Source organism: Phytophthora ramorum (assembly GCF_020800215.1).
Source record: "Phytophthora ramorum isolate Pr-102 chromosome Unknown Phyram_PR-102_s0006, whole genome shotgun sequence".
NCBI classification, from domain to species: domain Eukaryota; phylum Oomycota; class Peronosporomycetes; order Peronosporales; family Peronosporaceae; genus Phytophthora; species Phytophthora ramorum.
The window spans coordinates 2,168,893-2,187,582 of record NW_027150652.1 but is presented as its reverse complement, the minus strand read 5'-3'; the positions used below and the strand labels follow the sequence as shown (position 1 = coordinate 2,187,582).

The 18,690-nt window shown below is 53.7% G+C and overlaps 2 protein-coding genes across 2 annotated transcripts; one reads left to right on the top strand and one right to left on the bottom strand.

Annotated features, from left to right (window-relative positions):
- Positions 1 to 113: 113 nt before the first annotated feature.
- Positions 114 to 2,843, bottom strand: KRP23_7564 (Spore coat protein A; the record flags this gene model as incomplete). Its single annotated transcript, XM_067892896.1, has 1 exon — positions 114 to 2,843. The coding sequence occupies one exon, from the start codon at positions 2,841 to 2,843 to the stop codon at positions 114 to 116; it is 2,730 nt and encodes a 909-aa protein (XP_067744732.1).
- An 11,421-nt stretch (positions 2,844 to 14,264) lies between these two features.
- On the top strand, positions 14,265 to 15,235 carry KRP23_7563 (uncharacterized protein; the record flags this gene model as incomplete). Its single annotated transcript, XM_067892895.1, has 2 exons — positions 14,265 to 14,813; positions 14,900 to 15,235. 2 exons carry the CDS (start codon positions 14,265 to 14,267, stop codon positions 15,233 to 15,235), a joined length of 885 nt encoding a protein of 294 aa, XP_067744731.1.
- Between the last annotated feature and the right edge of the window lie 3,455 nt (positions 15,236 to 18,690).

Genomic DNA, 18,690 nt, shown 5'->3' with positions numbered 1-18,690 from the left:
TGTTTGAAAACTATATCGAAACCATTGCAATTATGTTGAAAGTCTCACCGGTAGGACGGTGATTTGCACAAACAAACTTTGAGCTGTGGCGCTACGATCTTGACGACGCGAACTTAGCTCGACCCGGCATACTTCAAGGCCATGATACTGAGCGCAATAATTCCCAGGCCACCAAAGAAAGCCACCACGAACGACTTTCCACTCGGATCGAACCTGTAAGCTCCTGGCAGCAGCTCCTTCACCGTGATGCAGACCAGCATACCAGCAACAACGCCGTACAGCGACGCCTCGAGAGTATAACTCATACCGCCAGACACAGCAGCCCAGCCAATTGCAGCTCCGCAAGGCTGAGCAATTCCACTCAACGCCGTCCACTTGAACGCCTCCATCTTACTGCCCGTGGCGTAGTATACCGGAGCAGCGATGGCGACTCCCTCGGGGAAGTTGTGCAAGATGATTCCGATGGAGAGCACGATGCCCGATCGAAGTCCGGAAAGAGAAGACACAAAGAGGGCCAGACCTTCAGGGAAGTTGTGAATGGCGACGGCAATGCCCGTCATGACGCCAGCTCGGCGGAATTCCTCCTTCTGGTCTGCTTGGTCTTCGAGTAGATTCGAGGATTCTGCCGTTGCCGGACTCTCGAGCTCACCGTGGTGGACACCAGCAGGGCTGTTCGGGACGGGAGAAGAAAAATTGGCCTTGTCGCCCTCCTCCATGTCTCCAGCGTCAGCGCGGCTAACAGGAGCATTGGATTTGACTCCAGCTGCCTTCTTCCGTCCAAACACCGTGTGTACCAAGAACTCAACGAGCAAGATGATTACCACGCCACCGAAGAACGACGCCACCGTCGTCAAGTACGCATTGCCGTTGCACGTGTTGTCACAAACACCAGTACTGGTCGATCCGCCCTTTTCGTAAGCCTCCGGATCCACATTACCGGTCGTGTATGCTGCTCGATAGAACGTCAATGCCTCAGCAAAGAGATCCGCAAGACCGATGAACAGCATCACTCCCGACGACAGTGCAAACGCCACCGAGAGGGCGACGGGACTTGCCAAGAAGTTCAAGCTCTTCACAGAGATCACCAGAATCGACAGCGTCGTGGCAAGACCACCCAGTACACTCATGCACATGGCAGTAGCAATGACCGTGTTGGTGATCTGCGTGCCAGGAGTGATGCCATTGTCGTCCGCGTAGCCATCATCAACATCCATGATGTTAAACCAGGCCATCATGGCGTTCTCTTCGTGCTCCAAGATGTGACAGTGAGCAACGTACGGGTCCGTCGTGTCGAAGTTGAACTCCTTGGCACCGCGCGTACTGCCCTCGAGCAGATAGTCTCCAGGGGTGCACGCCACATAGCACACTTGGGTGATCGTGTCAGATGCGCGATCACCGGCATTCGGGATCACAACCACGTCCTTGAGCTCATTCGTGTTGACAGTCTCGACTGTCTCGCCGCACTGCGCGTTGACCAAGTGCCAGTGGAACGGGTGCGGGTCGTCCGTGGGGTTCTGAAAGTTCCACTTCTCAACCGTTCCCTTGGTGCAGTGCAGGTTACCAGTGATACCCGACGTGTTCACTTGCTGCGAGCGGTACAGAAGCAGACTCATGGTCGGACACAGGAGAGTGGCCTCGATCTCTCCCAAAATCAAAGTACGCTCCTTTCCTCCGGCCTCGTACAGCGTCTTTAGCGACTTGTACGGGGTTAGCGAGGACGGAATTTCACGCACTTCCATCGTGTCGGTCTTCAAGCTCTCAACGATGCGGAACTGCATGATACGGTTGTCGTACGGCGTCGCCTGATCTGACGTTTGCTTATCCTCGAGATTGTACGTCGTGCCATTGGCATCGCCGCTGAAGTCGCAGACAAACTCCACACGCTCGAACGGGAATATGACGAGGTCCGCGGCCAAGGCCTTTGGCTCCCCAACGAAACCCGAGTCCGTCGCCACCATCTTGCACTTGTCGGTGAAGGGAATAGTCAGGTTGTAGTGGCGCGCGTTGGCGGCGTTCACAAGGCGGAAGCGAACCTGGGCAGGTGGCACTTCAACGTAGGGCATGACGACACCGTTCACTAAGTTCACGGAGCCGAAGGATTCGGGCACCCACAGCGTGGCACCTGCATTGCAGTTGTCGTCCGAGTACATGATCTTGCCGGTGTTGCTGATGAGTCGGTCGCTCAAAATGAGAGGAATGTCGGTCTCAACGTCGAGGTTGAGAGACGCTTCAAGCTCCTCATCGCTGATGATGTACGCCCCCACGAGACCAGCCCACGTGTTGAGCCGCGTGAGGCCGTTGGCGTGATCGTGATACGTCTTCGTAGAAGCCGACTGGTTGTTGAGGTAGTGGAACTCCTGCGACTGGTTCTTGTAGATGGACAAGTACGGGAGACCGTCGTATCTCGCGGGCGACTCCATACCGTGGACGTGAGTCACCACCGGAACGCCGCAGTACGGGTAGCACGCGGACGCATGTTGCGTGAGCGTCATCTGGACGCTTTCCTGCAGGAGGTGGGGAGCCTCGAGTTCATTGTACCAGGTGATGTTGATGGGTACACCCTTGGCGACCTTGAGGGTGGGTCCTGGCGTCGTGGGCGTCGAGTTCTTGAGCGCGTATCCGTAGATGGCGCCTGAAATGGACCCGTCGTCGGTCCAGTTGTGCGTGGAACGGCCGATCTGCATGTCGATGGCACCTCCGCCGGTCAAGTCGATGACCTCCGGGATGGTCAGGGCACTCGTGTAGGCCTCCCAATCGGTCTTGAGGTCCGTGAGCGCGGCGGCCGGGGACAGGATCGCCGCAGCGCCAAGCGCCAACGCTACTGCCGACGTCGCAGAAGGCATCGTCTTGTCTGGAGATGCCGATGCAGTGGGTGACCGGAGACGAGTGGCGAGTGGCGAGCAAATTGCAGAATGAGAGCGTCCACCCGAAGGCCTCCGTGGCGTTGGGGGCTCAGGCTGAACGCCTATTTCACGTCGGCTGTGCCGGTACAGATTAACGTTAATAGCTTATTAATACCACAGGACTCTACGGAAAGATCTTCCCGCCGTGCAGAGGGCCGGTGGGGCAGGTTGTCGTGTGCCTCGGGCCAATGCGCTGGTCGCGGCCGGGTGGAGAACTGTACTTTTGTTGAAGCTTTTTTCTGAACCGGTGCGTTTCACTGTTAGAACGGTGATTAAGAAGGGGATCCGTTGGTCGGCGCTGCCCGGCCCACTGGGACAGGACGGAGGCGCGTGCCGAGTGATACCAACGATGTGGCGAACCGGCTCCAAACGGGGCGCTGCTGTGCCGGGAGGGCGATGGCCTTCACGTCCGCAGGTGCATGTGCGATCCTCGCCTTAAGCGAGGACACACGCGAAACGCTTTAGACGCAGTGACGATGCTCGACTTGTGGTCGTATTAATTTAGTAGATCTGAATTAATTTGCTCTTCTGTAGACCTGAATTAATTAGTTCTTCTAGAGCTTAGTTAATCCTGATGGGCCAGCACATTTTATTACCAACCAGGTGGGTTCATATTAATAACGCAAAACACGGAGCTTTCGCGAAACGATTTGCATTTGCAACCCCCGTGCCCCAGATTTCAAGTCTCGGAGAAAAAGCTACATGTACCATGCGTTGTTAAGCTTACCAAGCTAAACCTACCATGCCATGCAGCGTATCATCTCTGCATGTCAATCTTTTCACTTTACCCAATACCATATCACCAGTTGCTGTAGAGTGAAACTTACCGTAATGGTGTGAAATGTAGTCTTCGTTGAGTTATCGTCCACACCACTCGTAAAAGGTCTTCATCATCCTTTTGGTCACACTTCCACTCCCCAACGACCCTTTCAGATACTTAATCCAACATCAATTTCTTAAATCTTGGACATTGGCAATGCTGTTTTCTGTCGTGGTGAAAAGTCTAGATTCAGCTAGGTATTCCCACTTTTAAGAAATATTAACATAACCAGTGCAACTTAAGTTTATCATTTACCGGTATTAATAGTACCAGTCTGTTTCAAATCTATTGTCAGCTATTTTACTTGTTCCAAATCTATAGTTCGGTTATAATACTACAGTAGTTTCATTATACTAACTCCGGGACAAAAGGTTCGGGACACCCCAACAAATCGCTGTAGCTCCGTCATTTCTATCGTTTGAAGGTGCGATTGTAACACGAGTACTAAAAGACGCTAATAAACCTTAGACATATATGCTAACACTCTCGTTTTGGCACACTATACATGTATATAGGGTGGCTCACATACAAAAACGATTATGCCATCGCGACAAAATTTAGGGACACCTCACCTCTAAACAAACGGTATATTAAATGAAACCTGCTGAAAGTGATATGAATAGGGATTTGTATACAACAGGTCGTTTCTCGAGTTGGTTTGTTCTGGCATAAAGATCAGACTAGCCGAGCGCCGCCCGCGTTGCGGGCGGTGGGTGCATGGTTGGTTGGTGCCCGTTCGCTCGCTCATCCAGCTCGCTTCACTACTATTTTTACTATGAAAGGCTTATATTTTATATCGATATGTTTTATTATTGACTTGTATCAAAACCCTAAGCCCGCTACGGCTCGCAAGCTTCGCCTCCACTTGTCTAGCATGCACTGCTTGGTCCTGGGTTTTCACCCGCGTGCTTCGCACACGGACTTCAAACCGCAGGCGTACTCGCTGCGCTCGTCTCACGTGGTTCCCGTGTGTACGAACCCTAAGCCCGCTACGGCTCGCAAGCTTCGCCTCCGCTTGTCTATCATGCACTGCTTGGTCCTGGGTTTTCACCCGCGTGCTTCGCACACGGACTTCAAACCGCAGGCGTACTCGCTGCGCTCGTCTCACGTGGTTCCCGTGTGTACGAACCCTAAGCCCGCTACGGCTCGCAAGCTTCGCCTCCGCTTGTCTAGCATGCACTGCTTGGTCCTGGGTTTTCACCCGCGTGCTTCGCACACGGACTTCAAACCACAGGCGTACTCGCTACGCTCGCCGCCTCAGTATATGTCGCTGCCTACGCTCTCTCGAACAGCTGTCGATACACTATGTTCGCCGTGTACACTCCGTCTGCTTCCTCCCGCTCTGGATACTCGATCAACGCCTTGCATCTCCATCTCGACGTAACCCTTGACATGACCACATACTGTAATGGGTCTGCTTAGACCCACTACTTAAGCTTACACGTGTGCGCACGTGTATGAGGAAGCGTAGGAGTAATTTACTTAAGTTCAGTATACTTGTATCCACAAGTATACTTAAACCTAGATAAATGAACCAAACGAAAGCTTTGGTGGTAAATGAGAACTGTATTGATTGTAAATGGGGTTTCCTCCTAAAACTGATATTTCTAATGAGAGGTTCTGCCATTGGATGGCTGGCAGAACCCCTATCTATTGAATGACTCTCATTGGTAGAAAGGTGTTACTTTCTACCAGTCATATGCCTTTTGCTATGAATGTGAACCACCCTGTGGTGGTCACCTGAATGTGTGCCTTAGTGCATGTTGCACTAAGGTAGGAGGTGAACCGAATGTGTAGCCCCGCTACACCATCCCCCCGTTAGGATTTGACGTGCCGGTCTCGACACGTCAATCCGTATTTTCTTCGGGAGAACACGTGCTCATTCCCAATGAGCACGCCAACGACGTCTTCGTCCAAGACGCCGGCCGCTTCGGCAACAGCAAGTGCTGTCGTCGCCTCCAAGGCGACGACGGCCGCTGCCTCAGCCACGACCGCTACTGGCATCGCCTCGACGGCGATGCCGACAAGCGCGGCAACAGAGAGTCGCCTCTCTGTTGCTGGATACCACTCGAGATGGCATGAGAAACATGCCATCCGAAACAAGACAGGCAAGATCATTGCTGTCGAAACCGGAGTGGGTATCTACTCTCCGGGTGGAGAGGGAGTTCCCCTCGACTACGGAAGTGAAGTCGAGGAGGGGGAACTCGAAGGAGACAAGGACATCTTGTCTCCGGGCCACACTGACCCCAATGTGGGTCTGCGTCGTCCACGCGAGGACGACCCGAACGCTTCGAGCTCGAAGCGTTCGCGCAGCGGCAGTGGAACACCGCTCGCTGCCGCTGGAGCCTTGTCGACTCCGCGGGATGGAGATGACTCCACTCCATCCGCTGTTGTTGCGGCCTCGCGCACTGAACCAGTGCGCGAGCCGTGGATGCCGTCTCAGTCTGAGATCGGCAGCCGATTCGGTGCGACCGCGCCACCGAATCTGTACGCGCTGTATTCGTGCAACGCCATCGTTGACGATGACGTCGCGAAGCGAGTACACTTTGATCCGTTAACGAATCAAAGGCGCGACTACTACATCGGGCTCTTCCATGAGCTCCGATGGTTTGCGAGCAAGAAGACTTCTCGCAGAAGCAAAGTGCCCGAGTGGCAGGCACTTTGTCAAAGTTGGAGTGCCTTTGTTGAAAACTTCAACAAGAACCCCGCTGGCTATCGCGACCGGATTAGCCAGGCGCGGGAGCGCTACGAGAAGTTCTCGAAGCGTGGTAAACTTGAACGACTGCACCATGGTGCAGTCGGTATTGGACTTCCTTGCGCAGTGCCTTATGACACTGCTTGTGAGTACTGCTACCCTGGAGCAGTACGCATCACCGAGCGGGACGTCAACGGGTACACGTCCATGTGTGTACCTGACGACCTCAAGACCCTGCGCGCCAGTTTTCAGGCGCAGGCGGCTTCTAGTGCTGCGGATAATCGCAGCACTTATCCGAGTGCTGTAGGCGACTACAGCGCTCGCCCAAGTTTTACGCCCTTCGGCGGAGGTGGCGGTGGCGGCCTTCGTACGCCGTCACCATTTCCGGAATGTCCTCCATCAGGACATTCCGTGATTCCCACGTATCGTGTTGGGGAGGAAATCCTCTCCAACGAATACGAAAATGAACCGGACCTCGGGTCTGGTTCCGATGACCAACAATTCGCTGGACGATCCAGCGAGTTGCCTCGCGTGCGTCTCGCAACGGGGGTGGGTGGGGGGGGGGGGGGGGGGGGGGGGGGGGGGGGCGGGAAGACGCCCCGGGTTTGGTCAACCAAACTTTGAGTCTCGCTTGGAGGCTGTTGAGCGTCTCCAAGCGTCGCAGTTCGCTGCTCTGCGTCAGGAGCTGAGCTTGTTAAAGGCTCAGCTCGCGGAGGTTGCGCAGACGACCTCGAACGTAAAGGTCGAGGTCGGGACGAGGCTCTCTGGCGTCTCGAAGCGCGTCGCCGCGCTCGAGAGCGCTTTGGCGAGTCACCAGACGTAGGTGACTCGTGCTGCACGTACGGCTTCAGTCGCCCAACGTAAAACGTTGGGTGCAGGCGCATGCTGGACGGCGTACGCGTTGCCATGCTTCGCCAACACGGTGAATGGCCCAATGAAGCGCGGAGCAAGCTTGCTTGCTCCGAAATCGGAAACTGCATGTTTAGCTAGGTTCTGCGTAGCTAACAGAACTAATGAACCAACTTTGAATTCATTTGTGTTTCCCCTGCCGATGTTATCGGCATTCAGCTTCTGCCGATCGACAGAAGCTGCTATTGCATCTTGGACAAACCGAATTACGGCTTGTCGACGCTGGACAAAGTCCATTGCATCCGAGCTGAACCCCTGGTTCAGTTCGTGCTCCTTGTTCGCAGCAGGCCCGGCCTGCGCGTGATGTTCGTTGTCGTTTAAAGTGTCTACGCCCGTCGTAGACACTGTCTTGTCGTCGCCATGACTGCGCGCAGTACGTGCGCGAGTCGTCACAGCTGATACATTGCTTGTATCAGCGTGCTTATCCGGTTGTTTTGAATTAACCGGATATCCTCCCCCACTTAAGGAAGGAGCTACCGCACCGAGTACGCTCGGTACGCGTGGGTGCCTCATGGCATTCACGTAGAACGGTGTGTGTCCTGTCGAGACATGCACCGAGTTGTTGATGGCGAACTCCGCCATCGGCAAGCAGTCGCTCCATTGATGGAACGAGTGCGCGTAGCTCTTCATGGTGTCAACCAGCACGCGGTTGACACGCTCTGTTTGTCCGTCGGTCTGCGGGTGATCCGCAGTCGACATGGACAACTGCGTCCCAAGAAGTGTAAATACTTCTTGCCAGAATCGCGCTGTGAAGCGCGGATCCCGATCCGACACAATGTCGAGTGGCATACCATGGTGTCTAAACACCATGTCGACAAACAGACATGCCGTCTGTTTGGCTGTCACCTCGGCTGGTACTGCAGCAAGATGCACCATCTTGCTGAAGCGGTCAACAAAGACCACAATACCAGTCCTCCGCTTGTTGTCTTGCGGAAGACCAAAAACAAAGTCCATTGAAATGGACTGCCAGCACTCCGACGGAGTCGGTAGTGATTGAAGCGGAGCCTGCGAGTTGGGCGCAGGCTTCACACGCTGGCATACCTCGCAAGCACGAACGTACTTGCGTACCCACTTGTACTGGTGACTCCAATAGAAGTCACGCGTGAGAAGCAAATATGTCTTCTCACGGCCAGGATGTCCCGATATCGGGGCATCGTGGTACTCATACGTGATCTTGAGCTTCAGCTCATGATCATCCGGCACGACAATGCGATCTGCGTTGTCGTCGACTGCGCTGTAAAGCAGCAGACCATTGTGTACACGATATCGGTGTACACGGGCACGAAGGTGTTTGGCCAGCTTCTGACGAGACTTGTCAGAAGGTGTGGAGAAGTACTCCACCAATTGCTTCGCATCCGCATCATGTGCGTATGCGGCCTTCACTTCGTCCAGCAAGGACGACGAGGGTGTAGTCGTCCTGACGACGCCAACTGCGTTGGCGTCGGCCTCTTGCACCGCATAATCTGGTCGACGCGAAAGCGCGTCGGCCACGACATTCAACCTTCCAGGTTTGTACTCTACCTGGAAGTTGTATTCAGCAAAGAATGACAGCCACCGTGCCATTCTTTGTGATATGTGCGGCGACTTGATCGCCGTACGCAACGATGCGTGGTCGGTGTAGACCACGAATGGTCTACTCCCAAGTAGATACACTCGAAACTTTGCGAGTGCATACTTCATGGCAAGGAGTTCCTTGTCATGTACCGGGTAATTGCGCTCAGCTGGCTTCAGCTGACGCGATTGGTAGTAAACCACACGATCACGACCTTCGTGATCGAGTTGCATCAGTGCGCATCCGATCGCGAAATCGGATGCATCGCACACAACGTGGAATGGGCGATCTTGGTCGGCCACCGCCAAGATCGGCGCCTCAGTCAAGCCCTGCTTGACTGCTTCGAAGGCCTGCTGACAATCAGCAGTCCATTCCCATGCAGCCTCTTTCTTTAAGAGCTGCGACAGCGGGCGAATCTTGCCCGCGTAGTTGCTCACGTACTTGCACAAGTACGTGGCGAGTCCAAGGAACTGCCGCAGTTCCTTTACGTTTGAAGGCGTAGGCCATTCATTGATCACTCTGACCTTTCCTGGGTCAGGGCGTACGCCGTTCTTCCCCACGAGACACCCAAGTACGGGTATCTCGGTCGCCCCGAAGATACACTTCTTCAGGTTCGCGTAGAGCTTGTGCTTTCGCATGAGCTCAAGCAACTTGCGGAGATGCTCTGTATGCATCTCCACATCCGATTTACCATTCACAGCCCGGCTGTGAATGAACACGTCGTCGAAATAGCTCGGTGCGAAGTCGCGCACCGAGCGCAACAAGTGCGTGACGCACCTGTTGAACGTCGCTGGGGCGTTCTTCAGCCCCTGCGGCATCACGAGCCACTCCCAGAGCATGCCGCTCGGAGTGCTTACCGCCGTGAGAGGGATATCACTCTCACGCATGAGGATCTGATAGAACCCGTCTCTCAGATCCAGAGTACTGAAGATAGTACTCGAGGTCATCGAATCGATGATCACATCTTTTCGAGGTATCGGCGTCTGCGCCGGTACCGTCGCATCGTTCAGCTTGTTGTACGCATGAATGATGCGCCACCCGCCCTGTGGTTTCTTCACACAGAACGTAGGCGCGCTGTGCGGGGACTTCGATTCCCGCACTTGTCCTGCATTGCGACGACTTTCAAAGAAGTCGTCGATTGCCTTGACTTGCTCACGCGGCAGTGGCCACTGTCGCGTGACGCAGTACTTCGTTCCCGGCACGAGATCAATCTCGTGCTGAACACCCTTGTCCTGCGGTAACTCCGCAGGAATGTCGTCCGGGAGTACATCCTTGTACTCACGCAAGACCTTGTAAAAGGGGCTCGCCTTGAGCGAGTCCCAGCCTTGCTCGTCGAAGCGTTCCTTCTTCGACTTCGCGCTGAGGGCGTCCGCGCCCTCAGAGATGAGCTGATTCAGCTCTTCTGCTTCACACGTCATCCTCTCGACGTCCGAGAGGATGCAGATCTGCTCGATGCGTCCATCGTGCAGTTCGCGAGCGAAACGCTTCCAGCTTGTGACTGGGAGCGACATCAACTCCGACGCTAACGTCGGAGGATTATTCAGCCTCATCTTCTTGTATTGGAGACCAATACTCGTACGCGTCAAGACATTCAATGTCTCGACGGTCGTCTCCAACTCCTGTGTCTGCCCGGCAGACACTGCTTGTAGCGTCTCGGTCCCTGACCGAGACTTGCGCAGCTTTTCTAGCTTGCGCCGTTCACTTCTCGTGCGGAGCCCGGCTCCGCGAGTTTCTTCTTGTCCAGGCCCGGCCGTGGACAGTTGTTCCTTGTATTCGCCGGCGGGTTCTACCCGCGGGCGCACGCGTTCAAGCCCGGCTTGATCGCTCACCGCTTCGTCGTGCAGCCCGGCTGCAGGCGAGCTCGCAAGCATTTCCGGTGCGGGACGTTTGCAACCGTCCGCACTGCTTGCAGCGTCGGCTCCCAGAGCCGACGCGCCTTCTTTACCTCGACGCCTAACGGCGGAGTGTCTTTCGACCAATTGTGTGTCGACATTACCTGTCGACACTACCGCGTCGTCCCGGACGCTTCGAGACCCTCTCGAATCGGATTGAACCAGGCCCTGCTGATTCGGTTCACATCTTCTCCCAACGACTCTCGCAGTCGTTGGCGTTCGCTTGGGGTGACCGGAGACAGCCGCATTCCGCGCTGTCTCTAGTGGAGGGCCGCATGCACCACGTGGTGCATGTGCTGCGCCGACAGGGCCATCGCTCTCTGTCGCGCTGCTGCTGCTCCCGAAGCGCACGATCGTGCGCTTCGTCCAGTCGATCACCGGATCATACCGTGCAAGCCACGGCATGCCCAACACCATATCGAACTTATCGTCCAGTTCCAGGACGATAAGCTCGTCGACGAACTCCTTCTCTTGATAAGAGAAGCGTACGCGTACGATACGCTTCTCGGTTCTAACAACGACACCCGTTGCTAGTCTCACTTCCAATAGACTTCGAGGTGTTTCTACCTCCTCGAAGTCAAGCCTTGGAAGGCTCTGCAGTCGAACAAAGTTGTTCGACGCACCACAGTCCACTAGAGCACGAAGAGACTTCTCTCTCTTCGAGCTTACCTTCAGGATGACAAGGTTCGGCTTGTCATCTTGCTTCTTGCAGTGAGATTGACTCTCACTGGGGGCAGCGATCTTCATTGCAGCGTGTCCGATGTCGACACGCTCGATCGCATCACCAGCAGGGCGCCCCGCGCCTGCTGGTCCCTTTAGTTTTTTGATTGCCCGTGACGATACCCAGTATCGCCACGACGGCTCCTCGCCGCGTGTACAGGTGCTGTGCACTCGCGGGCGTAGTGACCGATGTTTCCGCAGCGGAAACAACGCACATTCATTGATCCACGACGCTGCTGGGAACCAGCAGCGGTCGCACTCGAGAGGTCCATTGGTTCGGGACCTCCCGACGGCCTTGCCACCGGTCGTGGCATCAGCCGTGGGGCGTTCACATGCAGTTTAGCCTGCCGCAGGCTAAACTCTTCTTGCATTGCAAGCGCAATTGCAGCCTCGAGAGTATTTGGATACTCTCGGAAGAGATAGGTCTTCACAGGCCCATCTCTAAGGCCCTTCATGAACGTGACGACCTTTGTCGCCTCGTCAATCGGGTTGGTCACGATGTTCGAGACCAAGTACCGTGCCCTTTGGGCGTAAGCATGCACGTCATGCTTGCCCTGTTGCAGATCGAGGAACTCCGCCCTCGATCGGAACTCGTTTTGCGGGGGCTCAAACGCTAGTTTGAGCTCCTCCTTGAACTCTTCGTACGTGCTAAAGCACGTAGGATCTGTGAGTCGGCGTCCGTACGCCCAACTCCTCGCTCGTCCGCCAAGACATGACATGGCGAACGCAACCTTCGACAACGGGTCGACGATACGTCGAGCCGTAATGGCAGTGTCGACCTCGACAAGCCAACGGAGGAGAGGCTCGCCCTCTCTTCCAACGTAGCTGCTTACGTGGAGTTTCAATGACTCCACGCGCGGTGTGGCCGATGGCGACACCGAAGTTCGAGCAGCGGTTTCACGCTGTTCCTTCACGATGAAACCCAGAGCAACACCGTGTTGCTCCGTCGGTGATAGCGTTCGCAACATCGTTGCTACCGCCGCTTCCCCAATGACTGTTGACAGTCGTTGGAGGGCCTCCCACTCTGGTTCCGACAGGTGGGGGCAGTCTGCACGCGCAACATGCGTTGCAGACGTGTTTGGGCTACCCACGGACATGTTACTGTCCGAGGGCAGGTTCTCAGCCCCGCGTTCGTATTCCATACGAACGTGTTAGTCGGTCGTTGGACGGACTACAAAGTGCTACCAGGTGTAATGGGTCTGCTTAGACCCACTACTTAAGCTTACACGTGTGCGCACGTGTATGAGGAAGCGTAGGAGTAATTTACTTAAGTTCAGTATACTTGTATCCACAAGTATACTTAAACCTAGATAAATGAACCAAACGAAAGCTTTGGTGGTAAATGAGAACTGTATTGATTGTAAATGGGGTTTCCTCCTAAAACTGATATTTCTAATGAGAGGTTCTGCCATTGGATGGCTGGCAGAACCCCTATCTATTGAATGACTCTCATTGGTAGAAAGGTGTTACTTTCTACCAGTCATATGCCTTTTGCTATGAATGTGAACCACCCTGTGGTGGTCACCTGAATGTGTGCCTTAGTGCATGTTGCACTAAGGTAGGAGGTGAACCGAATGTGTAGCCCCGCTACACATACAGCTGACCGTGGGAAAAGCAAGGAGTCGCCAAGTACAGTCCCAGGTACTGCACCGTTTGTCCCTGCACCTTACCTCGTGGAATAGCTCCCGGACGGATCTCCTCGTCCTCATCTGGATCACCTGGCGGGGTTGTCGATGAGCATGTCACGTGGAATCTTAATGTAGTCATTTCCCAGATCATTGTGTACCTCGTGTCTCCCCTCTCCAACCTACAGCAAGTACTCGGAAAACGCAGCCATTTCTGCAGCACTATCAGACGGTGGCAGCCGTGCGAACACGCATGTTCTCTGTCAGACGCACCTTCTGGAAAAGTGGCCACAGTTCGGATGACTTCAGGCATGCGTCGATTGTCTCTGTAGCCGAGCCGCCCTTCACCACCTGGAGAATTTGCCTCCTGAATCTCCTGAAACTCGACCACGTATGGGAATGAAAAGAAACGTCGTTGAAAGGCGGTTTATTTTGTCCAATCAGCATCAGTGATTTCAGTCGGCTACTTCCGATGTGGTGTAGTCCACACTACGCATTATAATAGCCAATCGCGCAGAGTCTCCACTATATAGTCAATGAGAGGGCTCGAATTATAATATTGGCGAATGGGAGGGCCGCCTTCGCTGCGCTCGGCAGCTATTTATAGCCAACGGAAAGTCCGGATTTGCGTTACGCTCGAGGTGCGTACGGAATGACGGACAGACGGACGGACGGACGGACGGACAGGTTACTCTGTTACTTGTAGGGGATGGTTAGCCCAAAGCGTATATGTAACTCGCCGAGAAACGCTGTTAATAGCCACATATCCAAAACAGTGGGAAGAAGCTGCTGAACCGAAAAACATTTGCTTCTTCACGGGAGAGATCTCGGCACGCGAACGCTCAAATCTATCCCGAACGCTTTGAATTCTCGGGAAAACCAATGCTCATTTGCCGATTATCCTCGTCTTTTGCGTCCGCACATACAAGACCAAGTGACTTATGCCTCGCCAACCAACTATCGAAGCTCAGCAGTACCGCAATTCTCAGAGTGCTCCCGTTGGTCGTGCCAGCCACAGTTCTCGCGGAGCGCTTGCCCGGCAGGTCTCACACAGCACCCCCGCCGTTCGTACCGCGCAGGCCGAACGCGATCATGTATAGGCTGTCCTAAACGCAATAGAGGAGCGGCGTATCGCCAGAGAGCAAGACATGGGGCAGTATCCAGCCACCCGACTTCATGACATCGATGACGAAGAGACAGACACGCCCCATTTCGATCGGTATCGTGACATCGGTGGTTCGTCTGGGGTGGAAGACATGACCAACTTCACCACGCGCGAGTTCAACGAGTTATGGCTCTCCATTCGCGACTTTATAGTTGTGAACTACAACGTTGGCAGAGGACGCCGTTCGCCAATTAGCGGGATGGATGCGTTTTTCATGACGCTGGTTACGCTGAAGCAGGGAGGGACTTGGCAGCACCTCTCTGAGATTTTTAGGCTCCCGTCGACGTCTTTCATGGAGACAGTGACCACGTTCATACAGCTCATTGCCCCTAAGCTGTACGTAGATCAAGTTGAGAGCCGCTGGGATGACACGAAGATGCGAGCCGTCGCCACGTCCGGCAATGCTTTCAGCTACTTCCCTTGCGCGCTGTACGCCGTCGACGTGACTTTCCAACAGAGTTGGCGACCCGGTGGATCCATTCAAGAGGATGGCAAGTACTACAGTGGCAAACACCACTTGTACGGTTTGAAGGTAGAGGTCTCTGTGGACACGAGGGGCTTTGCAATAAACTGCTCGGAGCACGCGAAGGTGCGACACATGACATCACCATGTTCAAGGACAACAAGTCGTTCCACCAGGCCAAGATGGCTAAACTGCCAGGCGAGGAGGTGCTGCACGACGATCCGCTCAACGAAAAGTTTCCGAACGAGTGGGCAATATTGGCAGACAAGGGATATCAGGGGTTAGCCAACTACCTACGGTGCATCCACCCCAAGATAGGGAGGTCGCTGAGCCGCGCAGAAGAGACCAGCACTGACCAGATTTCCAGTGATCGCGTCATTGTGGAGAATTGCTGTGGCGCATCACGACCGACAAGTATCGGTGGAATGAAAGTCTGTACGATGACGTCTTTCGGCTGTCTGTTGCACGGACCAACTTCCACGTGTCGATAAGCCCACTGCGCGAGCAGAACGGTGAGTGGTACCGCCAGTCTCAGCACAAACTGATTCAACTAGGCTTGAAGATCAAGGAAAAACGCCGGCTTGCTCAGGAGAAGTATCGTGCGAAAAAGCGCAGACGTCGCTCGACTGAAGTGGGGGATCTGGGAGGAGAAAACGACGCTAGCGAGGACGCATTGACGCAGCTTAGCCAGGAATTCTGAGGGAGCACGTATGGTATCTTTCAGAGGCATTTGTTGTGTGGTTTTATAGGCAATATATCGATTTGTGATGAGTTAGCGATTGTTGCGTGTAAGCTCTGTTCACACGTTTGTAAACCTACTTTTTCGCGAACCGGTTGATCATTCCCGGAAAATTGATCTCTCATGCGCCATCGATCGGAACGCCTTTACCATCGGTTTATCTCTAAAGATGGGATATTTGCCGTGATGCAAGTTATGTAGTTAAAAGACCTAACGAAGTATTGTTATCTGCAAAACTAGCGCGTGACAAGGCTCGTATTTTTTCATATTTATGGTGAAGAGAAAGTTCAGTTTTGCAAATATATCTGGACAATAACTGGGCATTTCCGTATTTCTCCCGAGTGACAGCACATTGAAAACACTATGTGTAACGGGGTTACATGAAGAGTGCCCGTCACTCTTCCGAGTTGGGTACATGGTGTACCCAACACCACAGACACGTGGATGGTGACCCACAGCCACCCATACATAAAACATATAGGAGAAACTATAGTTGACTTAGGAATTGTATTGCAAGACGATCTCTAGGTAACTAACTATAAATATATCAGTCTATAATCAACGTTGCCCAAGTCAAACGTTCCCCAAGACCGGGAACTAGTGAACTGTCGTTCACTTGGAGTTTGTATACTCCTAACACTTCCTCAAGCGCAAGGTGCTGTGTGACTCCCGTCACACTATGGACCTATGAATTTCACAACGATGGGTGAACAGCATAAACAGTCAACGATTTGCACACTAACGCGTTGAAGCACACACAGCCTCTCTGTACCAGCACACAGGAACAACGAAGCGACTTAATTAGAGCCGGGAAATGCACAATAGTCAATCACAAGGAAACCAGTGGAAATTTTGTCAAATCAAACTTGCAGAAAGTTATACTTTTAGCCAATCAGAAGTGTTGTGTTCATGTACTTGCTCCTTGGTCCTTCCGCTCCCTAGCAGCCATCCAAGCATTCTTCAACTGGCCAACAGCCACAAATTTCACCCTAGCAGCCATCCCAGCATTCTTCAACTGGCCAACAGCCACAAATTCCCCCCCCTCACCTTCTCTTCTACCAAGATGCCGCAGCCCATTATATGGCGCACTATGTGTGCCAAGATCAAAAAAAATGACGCACACATTTTGATGCAGTGCATGAAGGCGCTCAAGATCTCTAAAAGCCAAGTTATATTTTGCACACTGAGGGCACTCCCAGCTCCGCATGTGATGCGCTACAAGATCCCAAATTGTCGCTCCTCTCAGTGCAAACAGCTGATCCGTACGCGACGGGCCCGTGGAGAGGCAAATTGATTGTGTGTCTCAACCGCAAGGTTGTCTCACTTTTCGAGAGCGGCGAGCACGTGACAAAGCGAAGCTTCCGCACAGCTGCAACCTCCCCACCCCCAAAAGGATTTCACCGAGCAGATGGCGCGAGCTGGTATGAAACCAGCTCGGATTCGCACGGCCATAGTGTTGTATTTCGGGCTCCCTCCGAGCGAGCTCCCAACGTTTGAAATAGGTGCAGAAAACATTTGATGGTGGCGAGGAAGAGCATCAGCCATTCATGTTTGCCTGGAAGCTAGATGATGATGGCAGAATTATTGTCGGCAACGGGTCTGACGAGAAACCCTTACTGGTGGGCTTCACGACAAAGGCTCTCCTACGTCAAGCCGCGCGAGAACCCGATACCTTTATTTTCCATGTGAACCCAACCTACAAAACAAACCATGCTGGTTACCCTATGCTTGTCTGCGGCATTACCGATGGGGCAATATCGTTCCATTTGCTGGTGCTGTTCGTCACCTCCCAATAAATAGAAGGTCATTTTGCCAAGGCATTTGCGCACTGCGTTGGGTTTACAGCACTGCAACCGGCGAGGCTCTCCGCGTCAAGTATGTCACGGGAGACGCAGATGGCGCTCAGTACAATGCGGTATCTACGGTGCTCGGAGGTGACTGCCAGTACACACATCTAATGTGCTTTTATCACTTAATAGCTAAGGTGGTGGACTGTACGAAAGTGATGCCTAAGGAAATGGGTGATGGTGTACTTCGTGATATCACGGATACTTCAAAAGCGGTTGGCTTAATGAGCGATTCTTTCAAATCCCCCACGGCTTCGCCACCAACACCAACACCGTTGAACAATTCAATTGGGCTTTAAAGCGAGACTACACCGGCATTGCCTACTCAAGATGGGTGAGCTTCTCAAGCAGCTTGATGCCTGTTGTCGTCGGCGTTCAATCAACTCACGCCCGTTTGCACTGACGTCGAGCGCCTCGAATGAGCTGCTACCTCGGGTGAAGGCTCTTCGCAGCCAGAAACTGCTCGGCGAATACATCGTCCCCCGCATGAGGGTAGATTTTCTACTGTTGGACTCCAGCTCGGACGTCCTGCACGTCCAGCACACCACGCCTTCTAGAGCCTACAACCCAGCCATGAACACGATGCAAGAGACAATCCAAGTGTCAGCCCAGGTTGGAGTGACCGCGCGAACGAAGAGCGAGAACCAGCCTGAGACGGGTTGACTGGTTGAAATGGTTAGCCAAACTTGCTCATATGACTACGAGTTCGAGTACGCCAATTGCGTGCACCGCTTGATTGCAATGCAGGAGCGTGAGCACTTCGACGGCAACGATGGCGAGGTGTACGTGAATCGCCGTGTCTAAACAAAAACACGCGCTTGTATGCGCATCTCCCACTGCTACAGGTCGCCCACCTCTAGCTGGGCACTCGCTACAGTGCGAGTGTGAAATCACGCGTCTTCACCTCAACTACGATAGTTCACTGCTGGTTAGTTCGGAATATATAGCCAAATTACAGCGGCAGAAACACAGTCAGTACCATAGCGCCCGACCTGGGCGAATTCGATACTTACATTATTTGTGAAGAGACATCTGGCTACCGCTCTGCCCAGTGGTTGACGTCTCTCCTATTGACAGCTCTAGTGTCGAATATATATCAACCACCCCTTCTATTCAGCTCCCTTACTTCTGCTGAAGCATCTGGCAGGCGAAATATAAACCGGCAGCCTGCCAGCCGCCCTTTCGGCCGGCTATCACATCAACCAGAACAAGTGTGTGCGCTCCTTGCGCATGACCGCCGAGATATCGCTGTCCGTCAGCTTGTGCAGGTACTCCGGTCCGCTGGACTGTTCTGTGGACCACGAAATCGCCGCGAGCAGCACCGCCGCGTGGCGTTCCTGGTACGTTTGTATGTGTGTGG